The following is a 19,555-nucleotide window of genomic DNA, read 5'->3' as shown; positions in this document are numbered from 1 at the left end:
GAGAGAAGGTAAAATGTTTAATCTGGATGTCAGATTTGAGATGCCTATGGACATACTGGGCAGAGGTATCCTATAAATAGTTGGTATTGTTGAACAGGAGTTCAGGAAAAAATTAGAGCTGTATATACCAACAGGAGAATCATTCTACAGAGTTCTACCTGCATATCTTTCACATCCAAATCTTTCTCTTCACATGACTTAACAAACCACTCTAATTTGGGCATGACTTAATCACCTATCACCCAGAATACTTCAAAAACTTCCTGTTTCAAACATTCCTTTTCCAGCCTAACCTTCCCAAATAGCCAAATTAATTTTTCCCAAACAGAGATCTGAACATGAAGCTTTTATTACATAGAAATCTTCAGTGCCTTCCTATTGTCTCCAGGGTAAAGTAGGATGAATGATGTGCCAGAAAAGGAGAATGAGGACTAGTCAAAAACATGTATCACAGATAAATAATAGTGCTTTTTGATCAGTTATATTAATGAAGCACTCCAAGAAAAAAACAACAGATTTAAAAAAAAAACCCAAGGTCTGCAAGTACTACAGCCTCACGTTGTCCTGCAGGACAAGCAGTAATATCAACATTTTACTTTTACAGGTGAATGAATCATGTTTAGCTAGAAGATGATCCCAATTGGGAAAAAGTAAAATTACCTTTTTCAGGGCTTTCACACCTGAAGTTTTGTGTTCCAATCCCATATATAGTCTTCCTAGCTTGAGCCACATTGAGGCCACATTTAGGGAATACAGTGGATAATGTTTGCTAAAAGACAACAAAGAAGGGAGACAAACCATCTAATTATCAGACCTTTTACTTTGGCATTCATGTTTCCAACCTGGAGAAATAAGAAGCTTGAACATGTGCCTTTAGTTCACTGTGTCTGTAGTGAGTTGAAGTCTATAAGAAACAAATGTCTTTCTTCCATTCTGTGGTCACAGACTTCCAGTCCCAGGCAGCAATCTCAGAAATGGTTGCCAATAGCCAACAGGGCATCCAGTTGGGGAAATCTGAATGGATCAGCACAACCCAACCCACAAGTGCTCAATTGTTCATGCAATATGATTATATATCAAGGGTTGTATAGAAAATAATTGAAAAAAACTGGGAGAAGCTCTCTAGAAAAATCTTATGGCAAACTTTTTAAAACAATGCCCCCTTAACTGTTCTGGAAATTCATATATTAATATGAATACTGAGTTAATATTCGAGGCTATGAAAATGATCTACTGATGGTGGGTGCATGGATGCTGTTTTTGTATTATCACAGTAAATCTAGGCTAACAGTTCTCCGGAACTTAGTTCTTCCAGGTATTGCCAAAATGAAAGAAGCATTGCTGCAGAAGCTCCACGAAGTCTAAGACCACACTTCCCATTCCTTACCTGTCCTCTTCCCTCCCCAGAGCAGAGTAGAGAAACCAAATGTATATATTTCATATATACTGTAGTAAATCATCAGTGGAATTTATTATGCAATGTTTGAACTAGTGGGGCAGTTCTACCCATTTCTCCCTATACTAGCAGCACCAAGCAAAGGGTTAGTTTCTACCTTGCTCTTTGGATAGGTAGAAGCATGTGGGGTGGGGGTGGGGGGTATGATGTGAGCGAGGTCTCTATTGGCAAGTTTTTTTTTTTTTCAGTTCAATGCTCTGCCCCTCCGACTAAAGTCAAGGGGACACCGGGTGGCATGGGAACTAACTGTGAACCAGCTGAAAGCTGGGTCTTCCAACAAGAATTGTGGCTGGGGATTTCTGAGCAAAGTGTGGGGAGGTTTGGAGGAAGCTCCGAGTTTGCACATTCCTGGCCGCACCCACTCCAGTGTGCTTGGGGGTGGGGGTGAGGAATTTATCTAGAATTTAAAGGACAAACTCAATTCTCTGGGCGGTTTTCAGGCGCTTACTTTCCCTTTGCTCCCTCTGCTGGCTGGTCGAAGCAGTGCTACCTAAGGACGGCACCTTCAGTCTAAAGCCAAATTTGTCTCTCAATCTTTGGGCTTGAAGGGTCCCAGAGAATTTGAACTCATACATCTTCTATGTGATTAACTTTCTGTTCCAAACTAGTGAAACCCTTTCCTGCTTTCAGAAATGTATTTATCTCCTCAACCATCCATCCTAGAGTCTAACCATTCGGTCAGGAAACTTGTCTGTGTGTCTAACCTTAGGACGGCATCCAGAAGATTAAAGTCCAACTCCTTCTACTCTGTCCTTGGCAAAGGTGGAGAACAGGGATGGAGGAGTAACTGCTCTCTGTAAGAGGGTCCTTCGGGAATGACCACAGGAGAAGTCACTTTTCAGGATAACTGACAAATAATGTCCAAAAAGGTACAAAAGAGTTTTAGTGGCAAGAAAATATTCAGGAAAGTCTAATTCTGTACCTCTTTATGATTTACAATGGGCTTTCCTCTTGAGGAGAGGCAGACACTTCCCAGTGAATAGAGAGCCAGCCTTAAAGCCAAGGAGACCCTGATATACACTGGCTGTATGACCTTGGGCGAGTACCTCACTGGTAGAGTAAGTGTTCTCACTTGGAGTTCTTTATATCAATGAAATCATGGGTCTGATCCCTAACTCTGTCTTTCCTCAAGAGAGCCTAGTGAGGTAAGATACTATAGGGTGGTTACCTCCTGCCCTGAGGATCAACTCATCTAATAATTGAAAACAATGGTTTAACTAATAATTGAAAACAAAGGTGGTTTAGCTAGGTCACAGGACTTGCCTAAGGTCTCACACACAAGTAAGTATTGGAGTTGGGGTGGTCTTAGGCATGAGAACTTACCCATTATACCTCTCTAAAAATGATCTGAAATCTTTAGCCTGATTCTACCCCTATTCCCACTTTGTCTAGCTTTGGGGAAATGGGAGAGGTGAAGAATACTATATCTGTAGCTCCATGGCTATGGGCTTACCCAAAGAAACAAGACTATTAAGCCTCATTGGAAGGGTGGCTTGATCTCTACCTAAGCAGGGAGCACTGATGGGGGTGATGGGAGTGGGGCACTTTCCCCAACACCCAATTGCTTTAGGGATGACTACTTTCTTATGGGAAGACTGGCTGTCCATGAAAGCAAAGCCCTAAAGAGACAGAATAACTCTGAAAGAATCAACAGACCTATCCTAAGATGTGCAGAGGACCAAAGGATAGGCACATTCTAGGAAGAAAAATCAGTCACCTTGGATTTGGATTACCACAAATATGCAAAACTAAAAATTTCATTTCAGAGCATTTCCACCCAACCAAATCAACCCCCTCCTCTCCAAGTCACCTGTAGGGTTTAATGATTTTCTGTCCATAGCGCAAGGCACCTTCCCAATCCTGCATGTATAAACAGACCCCCATGGCCTGGTACATCATGTGCAGCATATACACATTGCTGTCTTCAAACAAGGAGCCCATCTTCTCCTGGCTGAGCTCACAAATCTCTAGTAGCTCGCTAGGGGTTGCATCGGAGTCAAGAAAAACGAGTGATACAGTTGGCTACACAAAATTGTGGGGCACAGACAAGACTACCCAGGATCATACAAACCCTAGTAAAATGCTTGAAGACCATATGCTCTGCCTTCTTACAGAATCCAAATTTCACATTCATACATGGCCAGAAAGACAATAGTTTACATTGCTCTTAAACATCTCTTGAAAACAAAATAATTCTAATAAAATTTATTATTTTACTTAAAAAAAAACTGAATGTCCCAAATTTCAATAAAATCTAAAGAAATTTCATCAAATGGAAGTGAAGTCAAAATTGAAAATGAACTCCTGGGACTTATGTTCAGCATTTTTTTTCTACTTCTTTTCAAAATTAAAAAAAAATTCTTATTCTTAACTGAAACATCAAATAAAAGAAGCATTTCCACTTACAAAGTAGAACAGGAAAAAAAATTGCACATGAAAGTGAATAAATATTAGATCTATTTTGTTTTTCCTTTTAAGCAACTAATACATTCACTATATGTTAAAACTGTGTCCTCATCTGTGTTTTCTTTTGGCCTTTTCTTCTGTATTCTCTTGTGCATTAAAAAAAAAGTCTTAATGACCTTTTCAGGGCTATTTTCAATGTATCACACTCTAACCTCCACCTCAATGAAAGAATCTTCTCCAAAAGACATCTGCGAGGTGATCATTTAGCCTCCCTTTGAATAATTGCAGTAATGGTGATCCAGCCTCAAAAGATAGTCCATTCCATTTTAAAATAAATCTAACTGTCATGAAATTTTGCTTTATATTGAAGTAAATTTGTCTTCCCTGTATTTCTACACTGATTTTGGTTCTGTCTTTTGGAATTATATAAAATAAATTAAACCCCTTTTCCACAAAGCAACCCCATGCTATTATATGAAAATTATATTATTGTTCAAGGCTTCTAGCTGAGAAAACATTTTGGGCAGGGTTTTGGTAAATGAGGAAATTTTAAGAGACTCTTGGGCAAGTTTTCAAGTTCTGAATAGCAGCCACAGGAAAAACTGGCTCACTTAAATGCAACTGTGGAAAACAACGGTGAAGGTAATGCAAATACCATAGAAAACTCCCTCCCTCCCTTCTATTTTGTTTTCCACCTGAAGCACTTGAATACTTAGAGCTGTCTATAAAAAGCAGCCAGGGACACATCTGGACAGACACACATTTGACCACCCGAATCCCTTGGGCCCAGTCCTGACTTTTCCCATTGCTCACCCCTTTATTTACAGATTGCTTTGTACATAGTGGTTGTATCTAATTAATTACTTAATTCATGTGGATAGCTCAAAACTGCACAATTATAGTTTTAACATATAGTGAATTTGTTATTTACTTAAAAGAAATAATAATCATTCACTTTCATATGATACTTGATACTGTAGGGAGTCTATAATGGTAGCTTCAAGGAACTAAGGCAAATGTCAAAGAATTTCTTCAGACACTTTGCAAGGAAGCAAATTAATCTATTTTGAAGTTAAAATTGGTCAAATAAGAAATGGGGGAAAGTGCTCTCCACAATTGACAAAATGTAAAAGCTACCTATTAAGGAGGATCTCTTTGTTCAAAATTCAGACACCATGCCCCCCCCCCATGTTTTTTGTAGCAAGAGTGAGACAAGGATATTTTTATAATGCTTGGCCCTCCTAAATTCCTCAATGACGTTCCGGGCGTATTTTACCATGTCTCGGATGCTTTCAGCCTTTGGGGGCTCACTTAGTTTTCGGATTTCCACCTTGGCTTTATCCTGAAAGAAATATTTATGAATGCTATAAAGGAAACTATATTGGGAGAAAAACCTTTCAAAAATGAAGAATTCACAACTTTGTATCAGGACTTGCAAGTTATTAGACAACCACAGACATTAATGGAAAAAGGGAGTACAGGGATCAGTGGAAGGATGTTTGATGAGAAGTTGAAGGTCTAAATTTGATTCCCAGCTGTGCATGTTACCTTGGTTAAATCCTTTTATTTCCTTGGACCTCAGTTTTCTTATCTGTAAAATAAGGGTTGATCTTGAAAGTTTTTTTTAAAATGGATTCCTTTTGTTTGGAAGAAGGGATGAACAAATTGTGTGATATGAATGCAATAGAATGTTACTACAGCTAAAGAAATGACTAATATGGAAATTCAAAGAAACTTGGGAATACTTGTGTGAACTGATCCATAATAACATAAAGAAAATCAGGAGAACAAGTACACAATGAACACAATAACAGAAAAGATAACAATATGGAAGATATCATAACTCTAATGCAATAAGACCAAATGTAACTTGGCAAAGAGGGGAGGTAGGTTCTCTAGAATAGAATGAGGTATACACCTTCAGATGTGGCCCATGTGTTGATTTTGCCAAATTTCATTATCTTTGTTATGGTAGAGGAAATTGTTGCAGGGAACTGAGCAGTACTGGGTAATACAAGAGATAAAAAGGCATTAATAAAACATTTATAAAATTTCTTAATTTTATAAATTTATAGAAATCTAACTATAGAAAGGTACTTTCTAGGTCAAATACTCTGTGTTTCAATGGTTCTGAATTAATCTGAGGTGAACAGAAATTATGTAGCAGACCTGAAAGAAACTTAATACTTTTTTACAATATCTTTTTGAAAAACTGGATTTCATGGGAATGTTTGCCTAGGGCAGGATGCTCAGTATGCATTTGTGGCCACATGGGGGAAAAAAAACAGGGTAGGGTTGGCATTAGTCAACATCAGGTTTGATGTGGGTGATGCTATGGTTAAACTCAATCTTTCTGGTCTCGTGTCCTAAAAACTTCTCTAAACTGGTTTGTGAAGTTGCTGGAATTCTTCATTTGTGGTTTTGCTCCCCTCCTCTTCCATTTCCAAAGGTAAACTCTGTTTTAAGGGCCAGCAATTTGGTAATTTCTTCCTGTGCCCAAATTCTCATGGAAACCACCCCCTGCAACTAGTACTGAACTGCCAGAAATAGAGCTGAGTAGAAGGAAAACAGACTAGGAATGTCTTGGCAAAGTTGGTGCCATCTATAAAATGAGGAGGTTCAACTCAATGTTCAGCCCTTGGATTGATTGAAACATCAGATACAAAAGAAAGACCCCCTAGCTCATTGTTTCCTCTATACATTTTAGAGTTCACAAGTACACACACACACAAGCAACACAATTAAAGGTGTTCATTTGTTTTTCAGAAAGAAAAGTTACTTTTTGACAAACTCTTCATACTATGGTGGGGAATATATACCCTAGGGTGGGTAGGACCCTGTGCCCTAGAAGACTAGCCCTTAGAGAGACCTTAAGAACTCATCTATCCCAATTCTCTCATCTTAATGATGGACAAAAGGGCCTAGGGATACTCTCAGTGATGTGTTCAATATCACAAAGGTGTCTGGAAGCAGAAGAAAGAGACTAGAACCTGCCTCTCCTGGGAGTGTGCACATCCCCCTCCACAGTGCTGCCATAATAATAGACCTCTAAGATGTCTGAAAAGGGAGATGGAAAGAAGCATTTATATGGCACCAGACACTGCATTGCAAGCTAGTTATAAATATCATCTCACTGAATTCTCATCTTGGGAGAGCAGGCTATTGCACAGAGGAGGAAACTGAAGCAGGTGGGTTGTGTGTCTTGCCCAGGGTGTCACAGCTAGTAAGTGTCTGAGGCTGGATTTTAGGCACTGTGACAACACCTGTCTCTCAAAGTTTTCTCCTGAAAAAGGGATGGGAAAAGTCACCTTTTCCTGAGATGAACATTGGTGGGATCAGTTGAAAAGGAAGGGGGGAAGCTATTTCTGGAAATAGATCTTGAGAAGTCCAGGGATGTCAGGGTGACCAGGCTGTCTGTCCTACCGAGATCTTACCTTGGCTTTGGTAGTACATTCTCTGCACTCACATGTAAAGAAATAGGAGTCTTTTAACCGGTCATTTCGATCCTCGGTAGGGTACAGTAGGTCAATATAACTCGTAAAAACCTAAGGAGCAAAAAGGAAAAAAAAAAAGATGATTATAATGTTCATGAGAGACATAGTGTACAAGAGCTGGTGTGATGTAGCAGAAAGAGCTCTGGACTGAGTCTAGAAGATCTGGGTTCAAATCCTCCCACAGATACCAACTCTGAATCTGGGCAAGTATCTTCACTTTTTTGGAGCTCAATTTTCTCATCTATAAAATGATGGGGTTGAATTCAATTACATCTCAAGTCCCTTCTCACTCCAAATCTATGCTCCCATACTCTTAAATATTAATAATGTTCAAGAATTTGTTACATAAACAGGTTCCAAGTCAATGCTTCCAGAATGAACTCTGAGTTGTAGTACGCACAAGGATGGCACAAAAGTTGATTGATTTGAGTCCATATTGACTTCCTGTGTTGAGAAAATATCCCCTTCTACCAGACATAAATATGCCAATTCTGATGGGACTGTAGGTTCTTTTCTGGGGCCTCCTTAAATGCTTCTCCAAAAGGTCCTTATTTGTCTCCTCTCTCTAGAGTCAACTGTAGACTTCCTCCAGCAAGGTCTCACCCGCAAAGAGAGTTGTTTGGCAACTGCAAGCTACCCTTGGAATTAGTTGTCCACACATCCTAGTTTTTTGCCCTTTTACTGCACCAAATTTTACTTCTTGCTCCCAGTGGTGAAAAAACTGGTAGTGAGATATTTCCCCTTTGCTCCTAAGTCACATTGCAAAGGAGAAAGAACCTTAAAGTTGCAGTATTTGCTGTTCCAGCTGTTCCAGGGAGGCTTGGGAGATGTAGAACTATCGCCTACCTAGCCAGCTGCTTCTGATTTTGCCAGCTGTGCCTGGGAACTTGGGAAACTCTTCCCTTTGGTGCCCCTCAGGTCTGCTCTTGAGTTTTCTAGCATGTTCCCGTCACTAAGCCTCTGAGCATATGGAAGGAGCCAATATTTAAATACCCATTATCTATTCACAGGGACCAGCATTTGCTGATCATCCCACATAATCAGGCAAATGTCTGACTGAACAGATGGATCTCAAATAGCCTTTTAAGTGCCAATAACCTTGGGTTCCAACACATAGCTATGGAAAACAAACCTGGGGGGGGGCCCTCTGGTCTTAATCCTCACACCCTAAACTCAAGAACCTACAAAAAGCAAAATATCAGCTATTTATGACACTACTTCTCGGACTCTTTTCTCTTTGCAGGGCTATAAGCAGGAAGAAAAAAATTCCTTTCTACTTTACTTAATGTATCACTACATAATTTTTCAAAAAACTTCAATAATAAGGGAAATGAAAGCCAAAAAAAGCACATTACAAGTTTTTCAAACATTCTTCCTGAGTAAACCCTCTGGTCATCTTTTCCTCTTGCAAGGACCTATAGACAAGCCTTGCAATACTCAAAGTAGCCAGAAGGTGGCGACAAAGTCCGACAGACGGTCTCTGCTCATCTCAGCTGGTCACTGCAATGAATTGCTAGTCCTTTTGGTCTGTCCCCAAATGAGCATTTCTGTCTTAAATGACTTAATTATTCTGACTAATTGGGATTTTTTTTAAAAACAAAGAGGCACTAGGGTAGATTTTATGAGACAGATATTCAGGAGCCTAGACAGTTCTGCCAAGGCTAGGGTACATTTCTCATACAGTAAGAAGGTACAAAGCCCTATCTAGGTAATAGCTTGGCTTTTCAGAGGATTCTGCATATTTAAAGGCCCTGATGGTTATAGCTAAAATACCCAGATCTAAATTTACATTAGAAATTATCAAAGTGATATTTGATTTAAGCTACAGAATTATAACAATTAACGCTCCCACTAGCAACTGTATTGCAACTGTAATTTATTTTTAAACCAGACCCTATCAGGGAAATTTAAAAGACTACTCCATAAAAAGGTCTTTTGCTGGTGAGCAGAATCAAATAGCACAGAACCACTTATAAGACATTGGCAGCACCTAATCAGTACTGTAGGATGACAGGACAGGGAGAATAGAAGGGAGAATGATGAGAGGCATCCATTCACCAATCTAAGAGAATGAAAACTTCTCTAAGGGAGCAACTCTTTCATTTTTGCACTGTATCCTCATCTAACTAGGTCTAACACATAGTAAATGCTTGCTTTATTAAGTGACCAATTGACTCATGCAATCTTTTGAGTGAAACCAGCCTCTTTTCTATTTTAAACTCCTCACTTTGTTCGATCCTTACAAAAGCCATTATTTGGCTGTACCTCTTAATTAGATTTTTTAAAAAAAAGCAACCACAATCTTTGAAGCATCAAAATAACTTTGTTGCTAACCAAAGTCTAGTGGAGAGTGTGAGCTACAGCATATTACCAATGATAATTTCCACATGAGAATTAAATAAGGACTATCAGTCAGGATATGTGTGATTTGAAGAGGAGGCAGGTTGGTCACTGATGTATGCTTATGTATGTAAGGAATATCTAATGAATGAACTGAGTGCTGCATAATGTCAAATGACATAAATGTCTGAGTGACACATAATGTCAAGAGACCTATGAAGAGGAATAAAAGGAAGCTCTAATAGAGGAATCCAAAAAAGACATGGGAAAGAATCACACGGACTGAAAAGGCACAAGAGTTTGAGTCTGTGCAGAACATAGATCCAATGAAGTAGGAGACCAAGAAAAGACAATAACAAAAACAACCCTTAAGAATAGAGGGATAATGGAGGAGAGATGGCACAAAATATTAATGTGATGATAATTCCTATATTAGTATAGGGAAGGCCCTTATTCAAAGGTTAACTACCAAACCGCAAATAAGAGTTCAAAGCAGGGTGGCTAGGTAGCACAGTGGATAAAGCACCTGCCCTGGAGTCAGTAGTACCTGGGTTCAAATCCAGTCTCAGACACTTAATAATTACCTAGCTGTGTGGCCTTGGGCATGCCACTTAACTCCATTACCTTGCAAAAAACAAAAACAAAACCTAAAAAAAAAAAGTTCAAAGCTATAAACTTGAATAATCTGCAAACCTGATAAATAGTCCCATGAAGAAACCAAGAAATGACTGTAACATTTAGTGGTAAAATTCATGGCCATTATTTCTAATTCTATTCATTTCACTATTCCTGCTGATCCAGCACTGATTTCCCCCCTATAGATTATTCAGCAAGAAAGGCTGGCTGACATTCATTGGCAGTTTGTGTGCTGACCCACTTACCTCATCTCCAGGATTTATTTCCTGCACAGCTCTCACTTCAGCCAGGGTCCCCTTATAGGTGACAATCACATTGGGACAACAACTGTGGTTCATCAGTGCAACGCTATTGTCAATAGAGGAAAAACAAACCATTTATTTCAAGGTGATTAGCAGGAAGTTAAGCACCACTCAGCTGGACAGAAACTTTTAATGTCCTAATCTTTTAAGCTAATAATTAACAATTTCACTCATTCTAAAGGAAGTATAATCCTATCCAGGGATTACAACCTTTAATGGCACTGAAAGCAGAATTGCTGTGTGGTAAATAGGAAAATGAAGTGGAAAAAAAGTCAGACTAGAAGAATTGAGTAGACAGTAATAGAATAACAAGAGAAGAAGTGCTATATAGATAAATGATCCAAGAATTTCAATGGAGGGCTTTGAAAGAGGGACTGAAAAAGTTTCCTGACATTTGATGTTCTGAAACTATTTTAAATAAAATTGTTTCTCAACTAGTTTCAATTGGTTTCTTATTGGTTAATATTGGTTTCTAATAAAATAAATTTTAAATGTTGGTTCCCCAAAAATGTAATTTCCCCCACTAAGATGTATAACTTAAAGAGCATCATATATCTAAGTGTGTGCTCCACAATAAAAAGTAATAAATAAGCAAAGGCCATTTATTAATCATTTTCCAAACCACATTTTTTACATTAATGGACCATTTCCAAAGCCAGCTTTCTTCAGACTCTGAAAAATCCACATTCTCTGTAGTGCCTGGTTTCCTACATGGCTCTGCTTAGGACATCTTGGCTGATCTTGACTGAGCAAATTCATTTGAGCCTCTCTGCGACTCAATTTCCTCATCTGGAAAATTGGGACAGGGCTGCCCCTGCTGTTCTCATTCTACATCTCAGGACTGGTGGGAAGGACAGACAGGTTCATGTATGTGAGGGGCTTTGAGCTTCTTCTGATTGTATCAAGGTCAAAGTTCTAAGAACAAAAATTTCTAAACTACAGGGGAAAAAATGCTTGATCTCTGAAATGCTATCTTTGAAATCCCAAGGCTGACAGGAATTTCAACCCAGAGGACTTTTTCCCCCCAATTAAAACTGTCTGAAAACTGGGGCTCATCCTCGAACAAGCTCTCACATCTATAAATGTTATTGTTACAGTGTCTGATATTATAAATTCCTAATCCTTTGATTACTAAAAGGAAAAAAAATCCCTTTCTTCCATTTGCACCAAGAATACAAAATGACAGTACTGATTCCAGAGGTCAATTTGCTCCTTGAGGTCTGGGGGAGAGCCAGCAGTGTCCACTCCTGGGTACAGTGGAGAGACCAACTACTTTCTTCTTGTCTTTCTAAGCTCATGGCTACCAGAAGCTTGGGGAAAGGGCCCAACTGGCTATTTCCTAGAACATGGTGAAGAAGGGTTCAGTGCCCCCCCCATTCCAAACTCAAGAGCAAGACACTAGTAGCTTGGATTACCATGCATGCTCTTAAATATAATCACCTTCCTGAAGTAACATATTTTTAATTACATTAATACTGCCAAAATACACTAGTATAGTTCTATTCTAGGAAATATAATATTTAGTTTTGTACAGATTTCTTTTGGGGGCATGGAAGTGTGATTCTGAGACACTTCCTCTAATAATGCTGAATGGTGTTAGACACCCTTATCTTCCCAGGTGCGTGGGGTTCTGGACTCTGGACTCTGATGCCAACTATTTACCTACCTCACTACAGTGTCTCTCATTTAGTTCATTAGAAAACACACACACACACACACACACACACACACACAAAACATAAAAATGTATATATGAAAACATAAACCTTTTCTAATTAAAAAAAACTTAAAAATAAAAACCTGAAACTGTTTTTATGGTGCCATAATTATTTTAAGTAGTTAACTAAAAAAATACTGAAAAAACTCCCTTGCCCCAGATGTCTCAATGGCTCCCTAACATCTCTCAGATCAAATCCTCTATTTAGCATTTAAGGTCCTTGCCAATCTGGCTCCTTTCTAGGATTCCAACACATAACTTGAGAAGCAGTGTGACACAGAAAACAGTACAGCGGACTTGCAGTTAGAAAACCTGGGTTCAAATCCTATCTCAGATACAAGTCATTTAATTTTTCTGTACCTCAGTTTTCTATAAGTAAAATGAAAGAATAAGAATTTGTTGATCTCTAAGGACCTTGCCAGCTTTCAATCTATGATAATAGCTATGTTTCCTCCAGTTCTCTAGTAAACAATATATCTAACTTGCTTTTAAACCAACCTGGTCCATTCACTGCTCCTTGTATATAACATTTAACCTCTCATCTCATTCCTTTGTGCAGTTTTGGACTTCTCATTCACCTCTGCCTCTTAGAGTCCTTGCTTATGTCAAAGCTCAGATCACTCAGATCAAATGTGAACTTTCATGAGATAGCACAAGTATCTACATGAGATCTTTCATGATTTTACCAGACTTTGGCTCTCTATCCCTCACAAATTGACTTTGGATTTACTTTTGATTAACCAATCAATCACTAAACTCCTAAAACGTTCCAGAATTGTGCTAAGTACTAGGGATACAAAAGTTCAGATGGTTCTGGAAGAGATTGTGAGAATGGTCTCTTTGTACAACATCCTCTCATTTTAATTTAAATTACATGCTTGTCAGGACATCATTTACTTGATATCATGGTTTTCTTTGAGAATGAAGGAATACAGCAACAATAACAACAATAACAAAGGATATAAAGAAGGATCAAATCAGCTCGTCACCAAGATGCTTATATTCAATATAGGAAAGCAATATTACAAAAATAAATATATACAAAATAAATACTATATACACATATATCTTGTACACACACACACACAAACACACACACAAACACACACACCAACCCAGCCCAGCCCCAACATAAACTCATTGAGGGCAAGGTCTTTTTCAGTTTAGTCTCTGATTTGTTAGTAACTAGATACAATTAGGAAGTGTTTCATCCAGGGGTGCTGACTTAAAATTAGCTACTTTGGTCCCTAAGATACTGGTTTCAAAAGAATTCATTTCAGAGTTAGATTTGTTTTCAATGAAACATCTATGGGGAAATTCTTCCCTGTCCTCTACTAGGGACAGTGTCTTGAAGTCACTTCTGCTATTGAATTCAAATTGTGGCTAAGGACTCCAGGGGGGTTCTCCAGTGCTATTATTAATGCATAAGGCTTCTAGTTATTCTAGAGGGAGCACAGTCACTACTGTTCACCCAACATAAAGCAATCTATTAATTTGTTGGCGACTCCTTGTCATATTCTCACACATGGGTTAAAGCAGTCAATTGGGAAAGCCAGGAAACCTTGGGAAAGTACAATTAAACAAACAGACATATGCAAAGAGAGTCTGATTCATGACCAAAAACTTTAAGGGTCTTGACTGCATGTGTCCATTCAAATATGCAGCACCTCATTTCTTCTGTAGGTAAATCTTATTAAATTCATGACTCTGACTTGTATTTTGAGATAATTTGGATATTGGCTGTGTTGACTGTACCTTTGTTCTATCTCTGAAAAGAGGTTTATTAAAGAGTCACTTGTGTTTAAACAAACATAAAACACAAACATAAATACTATAAAAACTATTTTAAACATTTTTGAAGCATCCATTTTCATGAAATAATAAACTTGCTGGTAGCAAACCATTATGACATAGTAATCTCAAGTGATCAAATGAAATAACAGACTTTAGCATTTTGTAAATCTTAACACACTCTGTAAAAGCTATGAAGTTTCATTTACATTATAGGAGGTTCTTCAAGGATAATATTTATAAAGTATTTAGAATAGTGTTGGCACATAGTAGGCACTAAATAAAACACTTATTGCTTTCCCCTTTCCTTTCCTACTCAAAAATATTTTGCTAATCTCATTTGAAACCCTAACTCTTCAAAAGTGCAGATGGCTGGGTTGTAGGAAACTATTTCTTTAATTAGTTTCTCTAATTCACTTCTTCAGCTGAGCCTCCTCCCCAATTCTGTCAGAATTAGTGAGGTTTTTCTGCATTACATGCTGTGTTTTTCCCATATTCACAATGATCAAAAGTTGAGATGAGGCAAAAGCCAATGTTTCTTTTAAGCAAAACTATGGAAATATCTTGGTTGGCAATTAATCGTTAAAACTGAAGATTACTTGAACCAAAGATTATGTAGAAAGCAAATTTCTCAGTAGGGTATGGGACTATTCCTCTTATGAACACTATAAAGTGTTCTTTAATAACAGTTCTCTGCCTGGCAGGACTTAACAAGCAACTGTTCTGGTAACTACTACCTTCAAATCCTTAAGTGCAGGGGAAATATTTTGAAACCTGGCAGAATTAAAAAGGTGCCTTAATTTACTTGGAGTTTTATGTCTGCTACATGCAGACATCAGATAGATTATTTAAAAATCAAAAAATTCAAATTCACGTTAAGCTAGAGAAAAGGAAAGAAATGAAGGTGAACCCAGCTTACTCTGGAAATATTGCCGATCCCAAATGTGAAAGTTCTTCATCTTCAATTGTGAAGCCATTGCAATTAACCTACAAAAAGAAAAGGGAAAAAGAAACAAATGAACAAAATAAGAGGCAAGAGTTTTTTGGAGTACAAACCATTGTCTTTCTTTTTGACTTCTGGCACTAGAAAGACAGTTTAATAAGCATCTTATCAATTTTGTCCAGTGCTCTTTCCACAATACAAATGTACCTCCTTTCTTTAAATATGATGGTTGCACTGCTGACCCCTGGTCAACATGATGTATGCTTAGAGTTCTTTCACTAATAAGGGGGAGAGAAAGGAGGAGAAGCACTTTTCTGGCTCTGTCTAAATTCTTTATTATCCTGGAACTCTGTTACATTAAAAAAAATTGTTTAAAGTCAGTGGGCCACTAGTTAGAGCTTGGAAATATTTTGTTGCTATAGACATAAGGATCAGGGTTTTGATGGAACTTTTTGACCTTACAGCTCAACACAGGGTGGTAAGGTTATTAAGAGATGAGAGATTTGTTTCTGTCTATTATGACCTTGCCTTATTCCCCAATCACTGGGTCTACCAGACTGAGCCATTTCTAGTCTGGAATTTTAAAAAAGAAAAAAAAAAGAATCATGAAATACATGATTTTCTTCTGAAATCCCATACTACAATTCACAATGCCCATGGCTTAGCATTGTGTCAGTTGACTTCCAAAGCAGAAATAACTTAAAGAGGTTCATTCTTTCCCACTCTCCTCTCCCTAACATTTAAAGCCCTTCACAATCTGACCAGCAGATCTCTCCTGGCTGATTAGACTTTACTCCTCTTCTTGTTCTTCAAGGACGGGTCAAATTGGTTGTTTGTTGTTTCCATACCTGATACCTTTTGTTTGGGTCTTTGCATAGGTTATCCCCCCAATTCTGAACGCTACCTTTGCTTATCCTTGCCTCAGGTACTCTTTGATTCTTCTTGGCTAAGCCCTAGTGCTAACTCCCTCAAGAATCCCTCCTCCATTGAAATACCCAGGCAAAAGGAAAAATACATTTCACATTTTAAATAAGAAGTATCAGCCATAATTCCTTCCTGCCCCTAAGTCAAATCAGGCATACACGCCTTTGCTAAAGTTATTCTCATAATTAGCATTTAGACTGGATGTAGGCTGTGTACCAAAAATATACTTCCCAACAAAGTGTATATATTTGTGGTGATTAAAACACACTTCAATCTAAAGAGGGAGTGTGGACATGTCCACCACCAGCTGCAGCTCTGCCAGCAGCAAGCTCTCTCACCAACACCCTCTCTACACACTTACAGAAAGGAAAAAATCAGCAATTTGAGATAGAACAAAATGGGTCACTCAGAGGTAGTATTAGAAATGGACAATTACCTTTTCCCCCCCTTTTTAAAAAAAGAATTTTCTTTTGAAATTTTGAGGGTTCCCTCTCCTTTTCCTTTCCTTTAAATCACAGGCAGAAAGAATATATAGGAAAAGTATACTAAAAGTCCAATATCTGCAGCAGCTAAAAATTTTTTTTTATCAGAACATGATACAAATTTTGTATCAAAGAAATGGGTTTTTTTTTCCCCTTTTAAAATAGCTATAAAATTCACTTTGCCCTCCTCCTGCTAGAAAATAGGACTACTAAAAAGAATCACCTGACTTGTTTTTAAAATAAGAGGTGGTGACTTGGGTCCTGACCTGCTATTCACTCTGCTTTCATCTCTTCCTGAGTTTGACTTAATTTCTATTACATCTACTTATTGGATTCAACTTAGATTTCCTACCAGAACCTGTTTCCTAAACAAAGGCATTAAACTTAGATGATTTTTGAGGTCCCTCTTTAGCTCCAAATTCATGATTTAATCCAAACTGAAAGAATTACAGATTTAAGAGATGGAAGGGATTTTTGAGATCTTTCTACTCCAATCTTACATATTAGGAAATGAGATCCAAAGAAATTAACTCACTTACCCAAAGTCACACAGGATGACTAAGTGGCAAAGGCAAGATTCAAACCCAGGTCCTGTCTAAAACTGACCTCATTCTCACCCAACCCCATACCCAAACTACATCGTTCTGTTGAGGGCATCACCACTCAATCACTCACTCAGAAGCTTGGAGTCAACGCTGATTCAGCTCTCTGTCTCACTATCCACATCCAATTAGCTACCAACTCCCTTTGATTCTACTCTGCATCTCTCATATCCATCATTTTTTCTCCACTAAAAAAAATCTTATCATCATTTGCCTCCACTAGTACAGTAACCTTAATTTATTTAGGTTTTTTGGAGGGAGGAATATTTTACAAATAAATTTTATTGATCTTTTGTTTTGATACATTGTCTACATTTCTCCTAGCATCTTTCTTCTCCCCCCGTAGAGAGTCATTCCTAATAATAAAGAATATTTTTAAAGAGGAATAAAAAAAATCAACAAAAGAGTAATTAAGACAACCAAAAAGGGGGTGGCTGGGTGACTATTGTGAGGAACAAATGAGATAATACTTGTAAAGTGGTTTGTAAACGAAACTGTTATATACATGCTATTATTAAGTCTTTCCATCCTCCTCTGTTTCTCATGTTCATTGCCTCTCATAGAACCATACTAGTCTGTTATGTTCACTGCCTCAATTTGTTCAGCTGTTCCCCAATTGATGGGCATTTACTTTGCTTCCAGTGCTTTGTTACCATAGAAAGTGTTACTATAAATATTTTGGTGTCCATGGCTCCCTTGTCTTATTAATTACCTCCTTAGGGTATATATATGCCTAGCACTGGATTCTCTGGTTTAAAGGGGAAAGCCATTTCAATCACTTTATTTGCATAATTTCAAACTGCTTTCTATTTTTTTTTTTTAAAGATTTTTCAAGGCAATAGGGTTAAGCGGCTTGCCCAAGCCACACAGCTAGGTATTTATTAAGTGTCTGAGGTCGGATTTGAACCCAGGTACTCCTGACTCCAAGGCCGGTGCTCTATCTACTGTGCCACCTAGCCACCCCCTTTCTATTTTTTAATACCAATTTATAGCTGTACTAATAATGCATTAATATTCTTCTTCCCACAATCCCTTCAACATTGACTATTTATTTCTTTTTTTTTTTTTAAGTTTTTGCAAGGCAATGGGGTTAAGTGGCTTGCCCAAGGCCACACAGCTAGGTAATTAAGTATCTGAGGCCGGATTTGAATTCAGGTACTCCTGACTCCAGGGCTAGTGCTCTATCCACTGTGCCACCTAGCTGCCCCTGCACCACCTAGCTGCCCCAACATTGACTATTTCAATCTTTTATCATCTTTGTCAGTATGTCAGATATAAGGTAAAACCTCAGGGTTGTTTTTGTTTGCATAGGTCTTATTATCAATTATTTGAAGCATTTGTTCACATGGTTATTATAGTGCACAATTCTTCATTTGATAACTGTTCATCTCCTTTGAACATTTATTTACAGGGAAATGTAATGCTTCTTAATTGGTATCTTTGCATCCACTCTCTCCCTGCTGCCAAAATCATCTCCCTAATGATTCTGACCATGTCATCCTTATATTCAAAAACCTTCAATGGCTCTCCACTGCCCCTAAGTTCATGCTTAGTCTAATAACACAAGTCCCTGTTTGATCAGACTACTTTTCCAGCCTTATTTCATTTTCTTCTCTTTCATACACATTGTGTTCCAGACAAAATGGACCATTAGCTGTTTTCCAACTTGATATGTCATATTCATCTTCATGTGGTCTCACTGGCCATTTGACACATTGGAATTTAACAACCTTCACCCATCAAAATTGTTCTCCAACTTTGAGGTTTGGTCCCAGTGCCCCTCTTCCAAGAAGCCTTCCTCTGATACCTTTAGATGAGACTTATTTTATACTCAAAATTTCCCCCAAAAGTGGATCTATCATTTGTTTCTAACAGACCCTACCTTGTCTGTGTGCATTCAGTTTCCTGTCTAGTAGAATGTAAGTTATTTGAGGACAGACACTTTATAATTTCTTAACTATGTATCCTGGTACCTAGCAGGGTGCCTTCATAGGTGAGAGAAGTTTAGTTTAACAAATATTTATTCCTTCACTAATTGTGTAACTCTGGGCAAATGACTTTATTCTCTCTGGATCTCAGTTTCCTTATCTATAAAACTTGAATGAACTGGAATTGATCAAGACCTTTTCACCTATAAAATGGTATAATTCCACAAATTCCTATTGTGATCCAATTCCCTCTCTCATGACCCTCAGAAAAATCTACATAAATCCAACAGATAATACCATGAGGGCTTTTCATTATAGGTACTCTAACTATATTTTAACATAGTTTGAATCCATTTTCTCTGGAAACCAAAACCTACCCCTCATTAACATCTGCACCATCTCCCTTTATATAAATGAAGACTATGGTTAAAATCCCTTATGCTTTCCTTTCCTTATCTATAAAAGCCCAATTCTTTAGTTTTTCCTCCACATCCTCATTTTCCAACCGGTTTTTAGATCCACTCTAAATCCCTT

General features: G+C 38.0%; 1 protein-coding gene across 2 annotated transcripts in view; it reads right to left on the bottom strand.

Annotated features, from left to right (window-relative positions):
* SMYD2 (SET and MYND domain containing 2) overlaps positions 1 to 19,555 on the bottom strand; it is an 82,239-nt gene that overhangs the window by 5,723 nt on the left and 56,961 nt on the right. The window contains exons 6-12 of one of the 2 annotated variants that reach the window (XR_012475723.1): positions 15,062 to 15,129; positions 10,578 to 10,680; positions 7,297 to 7,407; positions 5,086 to 5,204; positions 3,267 to 3,443; positions 2,161 to 2,303; positions 681 to 769 (exon numbers count right to left, since the gene is read on the bottom strand). Coding sequence is in view for 1 of the 2 variants with exons in the window: in XM_074222661.1 (XP_074078762.1) it covers positions 661 to 769; positions 3,267 to 3,443; positions 5,086 to 5,204; positions 7,297 to 7,407; positions 10,578 to 10,680; positions 15,062 to 15,129 (687 nt within the window). In the remaining variant the exon portion in view is untranslated. Of the gene's footprint in view, positions 1 to 660; positions 770 to 2,160; positions 2,304 to 3,266; positions 3,444 to 5,085; positions 5,205 to 7,296; positions 7,408 to 10,577; positions 10,681 to 15,061; positions 15,130 to 19,555 lie in introns of those variants that run through there. The other variant, XM_074222661.1, reaches the window with a different exon arrangement.

The sequence above is a fragment of the Macrotis lagotis genome, chromosome 2 (genome assembly GCF_037893015.1).
Source record: "Macrotis lagotis isolate mMagLag1 chromosome 2, bilby.v1.9.chrom.fasta, whole genome shotgun sequence".
In the NCBI taxonomy this organism is placed as follows: domain Eukaryota; kingdom Metazoa; phylum Chordata; class Mammalia; order Peramelemorphia; family Peramelidae; genus Macrotis; species Macrotis lagotis.
Note: the sequence above shows the minus strand (reverse complement) of the source record. Positions and strands in the feature narration are given on the sequence as shown.